This window comes from Pterocles gutturalis, unplaced genomic scaffold (assembly GCF_000699245.1).
Source record: "Pterocles gutturalis isolate BGI_N339 unplaced genomic scaffold, ASM69924v1 scaffold25811, whole genome shotgun sequence".
Taxonomy (NCBI): Eukaryota; Metazoa; Chordata; class Aves; order Pterocliformes; family Pteroclidae; genus Pterocles; species Pterocles gutturalis.
In genome coordinates, this window is record NW_010101173.1 from 5,919 (window position 1) to 14,007 (window position 8,089).

At 39.9% G+C, this 8,089-nt stretch overlaps 1 protein-coding gene across 1 annotated transcript in view; it reads right to left on the reverse strand.

The window, feature by feature from the left end:
* Positions 1-316: 316 nt before the first annotated feature.
* Positions 317-8,089, reverse strand: part of LOC104468448 (BMP-binding endothelial regulator protein-like) — a gene marked incomplete at both ends in the record, with an annotated part of 34,124 nt that continues 26,351 nt past the window's right edge. The window contains 3 exons of the mRNA XM_010082575.1: positions 317-399; positions 1,201-1,291; positions 2,805-2,887. Of these exons, the coding sequence (XP_010080877.1) occupies positions 317-399; positions 1,201-1,291; positions 2,805-2,887 (257 nt within the window). The remainder of the gene's footprint in view (positions 400-1,200; positions 1,292-2,804; positions 2,888-8,089) is intronic.

The following is an 8,089-nucleotide window of genomic DNA, read 5'->3' on the forward strand; positions in this document are numbered from 1 at the left end:
TGAAACCCAAAAAACTTTCTGTATCCTCCTGCATGATCCCATCACAAAAAAAGCATCACTAATTTAACACATTGTCCCTCTCCCAAATATCCTTTTCTGTCTGCATACAGTGTAAGGTCACAAAAAAGATAATATACTCAGAATATGAGTGATATAATGTATCAGTGCCATAAAATCTTCAATAGAAACCTGAACTCCAAGAGAAGAATGCATAAGTGTGTTGAATTCCTTATATTTTTTTGCTTTGTTATGGCAATAATAACGTGCCTTTTGAAGTTCATACAGGGAGATACAATGCCAGAAGGCAAATACTTACAATACAAGAGCACTTGGTACACTTATTTCCTTCAGGCCTAAATTCTTCTCCTTCGTTGTAAAGTCTCCCTTCAAATACACAACCTAGAAAACAGTATTTGAATAAGTTTAGCTCAGGATAGCATGCTGCCCTTTCTCTATAACACACCTGACCATAGGACAACATGAAAAGTAAATCATACTGTCCTGTCCTATACAAATCGCTTCAGAAGCCTTTACAAAGGCCTTGAGAACCCCCAGCTATCTCTTGGGGGAAAGAAAGCATCCTTCTACAGCAGATAAATCTGCACTCATGATGTCAGGTCTTCCATGAAAAGTGGCTTTTAAAAAACTTTTCTAAGCTGTTTGATTTTTGCTACTCATTCTTACTCCTTGAGTTTACACTAGATGCTGGCAGAAATTCTAACTAATTAGAATATAATAAACCCATTCTCTCACAACTGGAGCAGTGCTTACCTACAAAACCTCTGTTAAAATCAAATTAGCCTGTAAAACCATGTGAATTTGCCAGCGTGTTTCACCAAGGCAACCCATTCCCACTCCCCTTCAAAAAGCGAGTCTTCTTTTTTTGGGATTACTCTTATACTTCCCCTCCCAACAAAACCCCAGTCATCAGCCAGGCAAACCCAGCTAAGGACCCCTTGAAAAATGATGTAAATACATCTGTGGATATTGCCACAGGCTATTGCCTATGCATCCCCTAGTCTGCATGTCCTCTATTAAAAAATATTAAGAGTGTCATTTAGTGCATTGAGAGCCACTGGCCCACATTTTAGTAACTTGTCAAGTAGAACAGAAAAGTTAGAGGCAACCTCCCAGATAATAACGGTTATCATCAGAAATACAGTTGCACGTGTGGAACAGCATCTTCCCATGAAATCTCACCTGGACACATAGGACAACACATTCCCTTGACTTTGGAAGGGTTTTTGCAATGAACAATGCACTGTACCTCCGACTCTACTATCACTCCTTCCTGAAAAAGCAGCAGATCAGACATGTTCGTTGTTAGCACTGTGATTGCTTTAACAAAAAAAATCCACAATTACTATCAGTACAATTAAAGCCCAGCACATGCTGCAGAGAACTGGATTTCAAAACCTCTTTTTTTTTTTTTTTTCCTGTACCTGCTGCCTGGTATCAGGATTCAGGCTAATTCCCAGTCAAAAGATCCACCTGAGCCTCGCTGACTTCAGGCATGGGATTTGCCTTAAAATGTATCAGGTAAGAAACCAAGCACCTACTTAGGAAAAGGAATCCTGCTTTATTGGGAATCCTTAGCCTCAGTAATCAGCCCTGTAACTCTGGTGAAAACAGGCCAGATGCAGGGCATTCCTGTCCTCCTCCCCTTGGAAGAAAAAAAGACTTTGAAAGCAGATAAAAGCATCTTGTTCTGTAGAGGGGTGACTCTTATCTTTGATGCTTTGCCTGATAAGTGTTAGTAAATTAACATTTCCTGTACTTCTTGTTCAAGAAGTCAAGAGTCCTCATGAGCAAATCTGGGTGTGAGGATCTGTGCACAAAAGGCTGCTACCTTTTTTTGCCACTTGCAGCTTTGCAGTTGGAGACAAGGGAAACTTGTTTTTTAAATGTGTGGATCCAGGGTAAACAGGATCACCCAGTTTTGCATTTAGACAATGAAATGGGAATAAAGAATTGCTCATTTCACATAGTTAGCAGTGATAAGAGTATCTGAATTCCCATTGTGAGCATCTTTTCATGAAGTGCAAGATACTCCTGCTTCAACTTAATTCTTCACAGTGTACTTGTGGATGGGTTTCATAGAGCAGAAGTATCACAGAAAAGGAGAAAAACATCTTGAAACTCTCTTCTCCTGTTTGTAGAAGTTCTTCACGCTCATTCATCTCTCCTCTTTCCAACAGGTGCAATTCTTAGTAGCTGCCTCAGTGTTATTATCAAAACCGGATGAAATTGTCAGCAAAAATGGCAGTCCTATTCAGAGAGAGAAACTGAAATTCCCTACGTAATTACTTGTTTTGTGCCTGAAAATGGACAGTCTTGCAAATGTTATGGTTGCAGATAGGCAAGATACCAAAAATACCCCTGTGCTAATGGTGCAGAAGCCCAGGAAAAGATGATCTGGTTGGGGGTTTCGCTTAAAGTACATCTCGGGTAAAACCCACGGACACATACACACACAAGTGTCCAATTATTAAAATAACAACTGGTATCTCACAAAAGGCTGAATAAAAGAGAACTTATTCCAAGGTCAAGACAGCAGGAAATGGCATGGCTGCGTACCTGTCCTTCAGCAATGTTTGGGTATCATGGTACTCAAGTCATATAAAACCTTATGTTTATAGCTGGCCACATCTGAGTGGATTTAATCTACTTTAAATGCAATGTGCATGTTGTACCTTGGGTATAAAATATTTCAGGTTATTTGGACTGGATTAAAAAAAAAATGGCTCGGAATTTCATGGGAAAAGCTTACAACTCAACTAGCATGATGCTGATGACATCCTTACCTGGCACTGGTATGTAACACAGGGATTGCTAGAGAGGTGCCATTTCATAGAGCTGTTGTAGGTATTTCCTCCAAAACTGCAATCTAGAGAAAGAGACAGAAGCACATCAGTTCAGCTGGTAATGCAATGATCTCGTGGGAGGCTGCTGATGAGGATCACAGAGCAGCATCCTAAATGCAACCCATCCTCTCCCCTGGGTTAGCAAAAGATAGAGAGCTGAGAGCTGGGACTGAGAAGAAGGATCGTGTCCTGGAAGAGCTGTCAGCTCCACCACCTTGGGCATCTGCTGCTGATGTGTGACTGCTCAAACTCCTTCCTAACTATGACCCTTCAAGACAAACCAAAATCAGTGACAATTTACCCAAAAATGGATGTTGGTGCTCATTCTGCAGTCCATTCAGCCACTCATCCACTGGAGGGGAGAAAGGGGGGAGAGAGGATAAGAGAAGAGCTGGAAACACTCATCATTCAGCCTGGCCATGGTGTCCTCATCCATTAACCAAAACCCCTGGGAGAGCTCCTCAAGCCAGCACAGCTCAGCATGGATGAACTGACATCGGCAGAGCTACCCCTGCTTGGTACCTTATCACTTTCATGACAGAAGGGATCAACATCCACATAAACTAAAAGCCATCAAGTTCTTCCACGTGGTTGGAGAATCTCTAAGTGGAGACATTTTGGAGTCCCACAGGGTTTGGCTTTATATGTCTTTGTGTGTTATATGAAAACTTTGTTAACAGAAAATAGGTTGGTTTGCCCGTGCACAGGATCAGCACATGCTTTTTGTACAAAACGAAGTTTCATTGAGCTGTTTGGAAAAAAAAAAAAAAAAAAAAAAACCCCAAAACATTAGTTTTCATATTTTTTGATTACATGTTCCTACTAGTTTCCCTTCCTACTTTTTCACTGTGTTCTAATATTTTGCAAAAGGGCAAACCAAAAAGGAACACAAAGAAAAGAATAAAATAACTCACTAGAAAAGAAAAACTAGAAAAGACATATTAAGTGGAAATAAAATCTTTGTTTTAAAAGAGTTAGTTTATTAATGCAAAATTGTTTCAAAAATTAATTCTTTGGAGAGCTAAAGTGTTTCTGAAAAAAATTCTAGAAGCAACACATATCTCATTTTCTGCAGGAAAAATACCCATGTTCCATTTACTACTCTGAGGGTTTTTTTCTAGTCCATTTTATTCAAAACAAGCTTGACCAAAGATCCCAGGAAGCCAACAGGAGTCTTGCCAGAGACTTTGAAACACAGACATCTACCTAGAGTCACCAAGTACAAAATTACAATCAGTCAAATGATGCCCACGGCACCATTCTCTTTCCACACCCTACCTCAGCAGCTACTCCACGTCATCTTCTGCTGTGTAGGGCGCACTGTCCTGAACTGCTCTGGGCTATGTTATACACCCTTCTGAAAATAAAGGCAAGTTATCAGCCCTACACTGGTACATCTTTGAGCCCACTCTATAAGAAAACTTGAAGGTCACAGCTCTGAACTGCTGAGGAACTTAAAATCCCCACAAAAAATCATTTATCTTCAACTCAAAATTCAAAGGAAACTTGATACATAAAGATAATTTACAAATGTGTTAACTGCCTCCAGTTAAGCTCTTAAACAACAGAAGACTTGTACTTCATGATTTGCAGTATTGAGAAATTTTCCCAGCCTAAATACAGAGCAACACAGGAGAAATTTGCAGATGCTGTGGCTACTTCACTTATCTAAGCTGAAACAGGTATGTTTTTAAAGAGATTTGATCAGTAGTCTAAGAGCTGGCTGTGATAATTTAATCTTTGACAAATATTGAAAGGTACAAAGTATACACCTGAATCTCACTTTTTTTTTTTTTTAAGTAGCAAAGTCCCTATGAAGTGATTTTGAACAATAAAGAAATGTTCAGATTCTCAGCATATTAAATACAGTACTGTACGAGCTCTCATACATGCAGGCCAACATGTCAAGATTGGAACGTGAAGCCTTATACTCCTCTTACGCATTTTCAAATCCTACTCTGAAAAACACCAAGCTCATCTTTTAGCACAGTGTCACTGCTCACTACAAACCCTGATGAATATGAATGCCTGTTCAATGCATTTTAGCGTCCTCAAGTTGCAGAAGCCTGGGCCATATTGGCATACTGGTCTCAGTCTGAGAAAGAGTTTACATGTCAAGATGGAACGAGCTGTGTTGTTAAATATCTGTGTGCATGTTCTGCCGGGTGGGTTTTATATCTCCAGCACTGTGCAGAATCAAGAGCCAGGTTGGAAACCAGCAACAGCTAAATACCTTGCATATTTGCTTACCAATTATGCTCTTTAATTTAAAATGTTGCCTCTGTAAAAGAGCTAATGACCCTGGGCTAATCTGCATGCACAGATGTGCATATTAAACTGAAATTTGCAGTTCAAGGATTAGTCTGGTTGAGAAAGCATGAAGGTGGTGCATCCATGCAGTCACCACTGCTCTCTCTTGATGTGCATATCCAAGCTATGCTACAAAATGCTCTGCCCTGCAGCACCAGCCATTGTCCCTGTCCCCCTGAAAGGAGGAAGCTGAACTCCACCTGCCCACCATCCACTTCTGTTGCTGATACATGGTGCTGTCAGCGCTGGGGAACAGAAGTAACCATGACAGGGAGAGCTTGCAGGCAGCAAAAGGGAAATTTAGAAACAGAGGCAAAGATGGAAAAGTCTGCAGAAGCACTGGAGATACTAAGATGTCTCTTGAGCTTTGGCACAGGGAGACGCTTGGTTGAGGAAAACAGCACAAAGGAAGTGGAGAGTTAGCCAGTAACCCAAGCAGCCTTGGTGAGAGCCGAGGGAAGGCTGAATGTCAGGCTAAGTGAAGAGAGGGCAAAAAAGGAAGTGCTTTACAATCTCTGGGTGATATTTGGCTTGGAAAGTAGCAGTCACTGAAGATCTCAATGTCCAAAGGCATCAGCAAAGTCCCGGATGTCAATTTCTACAAGAAAGTACGGCGGAACATCCTTCAAGTTCCTAAAAGCCATTTTAATTCCCTTTGGAAATATTATTACATTAACTTACTGTCTCCATCCACCATTTGAAGGGGAGAGCAGAAGGAAAGAATAAATCAAGAACGATCAGAGCTTAGCACAATCACTTAAACGCCATCCACTTCTGACTGAATACATACTGAAAAATAAAACTTTAAAAGAAAGGGCTGCTAAGGAGGTTTTCAAGAACGGAACCCAAAAAGCCCAACAATGTTCTAAGGAGTACATGAAAAGTAACAGATTCAACATTAATAGGTAAATTTCATCCCATCACATATACCATATAAGGAAATTCTTTAGTATTCTACATACGAAAGGAAGTTAAATATCAGTGGTCTATATCAATTTTAATGGAGCTAAGGTGATTCATATCAGTCAAGGAGTATGTCCTAATTTTTCAGTCTTTCCTGCTTCTTTCATTAAGAATAGCTGCTGGTTTATTACTGTAAAATATTAACTTTCAGTTAGTTGTAGTTTTTGTTCCTATTGCCTGCTTCAACCCAAATAGTTCAGATAAGTCCTGGATAAACATGCAAGCTGAAAGTTGCTTATCTGAATCAAATGCAACCACTGAATACTTTGAAGTTGGTCGATTGTTGTATATGCAATGAAAACTGCTCATTGCCTCCTAGTCACCCCATAAAGGAAAAATGATCCTCTAGACTTGAGTCATTCCTGCACAGAAAATGATTATAAAAATAGTTAAATCACTTCTCATTTACTAATTCAGCTGCTTTGTTTCGATGTTGTGCATGCCTTACTTGAGCACCTCAGTTTCAAACATCATAAACCAACCTCTGGCTGATTTAATTTGAAAGAGAGGAATTTAATTCCAAAACAAGCATCCTCACATGGAATTGGACTGAAATAACAAAAGTGGCAAATTACAGCAGATTTTGTTATTGGCATGTGGACAACCTGACAATCAGGAAACTATTTGTCTTCCCTAACATTGTTAAATGACCTTTTTTTTTTTTTTGTCTTCCCCAGACACCCCAGCACAGAGCAGTATCATGAAGATAGAGAAATTGACTGTAAGAGACAGTTCAGTAGTGCTAAAGCTCAGTGTCCTCGGGAGTTCATTAAAAACAAGCCTTTATTACTCAATTTGACATTGCTTAATTAGATTCCAGAAGATTTTTTTTTTCTTATTTTAGGCTAATGAGAATTTTATAGACAAGTAATTTCCTTATTCTCCCAGGAGAAAGTGATAGATTGGTGCACAATAGACTGGCTCCCCATCCCTCATTTCTTCAGCATCTTTCTTCTCCTATTAAGTCTTTTTCTTGCTTTCCCTCCACTTTCTATTTAAAAAAGTAACTTCTCTATTGGCATAGAAAATAAACATTAGGAAAAAGAAAACAGTCAGAAGACATGTTTTATTTAGTGTTTGATAAATGAATCCTCAGGGAGATATCCAGGCATGCTAACACTAAATACCAGTTCTAGCCAACAAAAAAAACCAAACCCCCCCCAAAAAAAAAATAAAAAAACCTCAGTAACTTGCACATTCTGCAGTATTTCCCTGCCATGAAATCTGTTGGCCAAAATAAGAGAACTGTGAATCACACATACACCTATTATAAAATATATTTTCATATGTCCTAATGATGGTAAAAGCCATCGAGAGCTACTAGAAAACTAAACTTCCTATTAGGTAACCCTGATCTTCATTTGTCAACACAGAAGCATGAAAACATACACAAGATCTGCCATACTTATTAAGTCTAACTCTAAACAGGGAAAATGCAACTCTCCTCCGTAACTGAGTACAATTAAACCTATTTGCAGCTGAGCCATCGCAATTACAATACCCGAGGGATGCAAAGCTCAGGGGCCATATTAAGGGTGTACAACACAGCAAAGTGGCCACGGGTTGAGCTGTGCAGGGACTGCACGATTCACAGGCATAGGATGCAAAGCAGCTCATATTCACTGAGCAAACAGCAGCGGAAACAAAGACAGCAACTCCTCCCAGTGCTGTTTTTGCCCCCTGCACCCCACTGGATCTGAATTTCACCTTCCAGAATGCCCTGTGTTTCAGAAATATATATATGGGGGGGGAAAGTTGCTCTGCAGGGTCCGTAAAAACTTCACGATACTAAATGCCATATACTTAGAGCTACCATTGAATCTCAAGCTGATACTTGATGTGCTTGCCAAGCCTGGCAGCTGGAGAATTGTGACCTCTCACAGTTACAAGGGGTGTCAAGAATGACGTTGCTTGGTGACGCAAGTATTTGCCATTTATGTCCAATTTCCCTA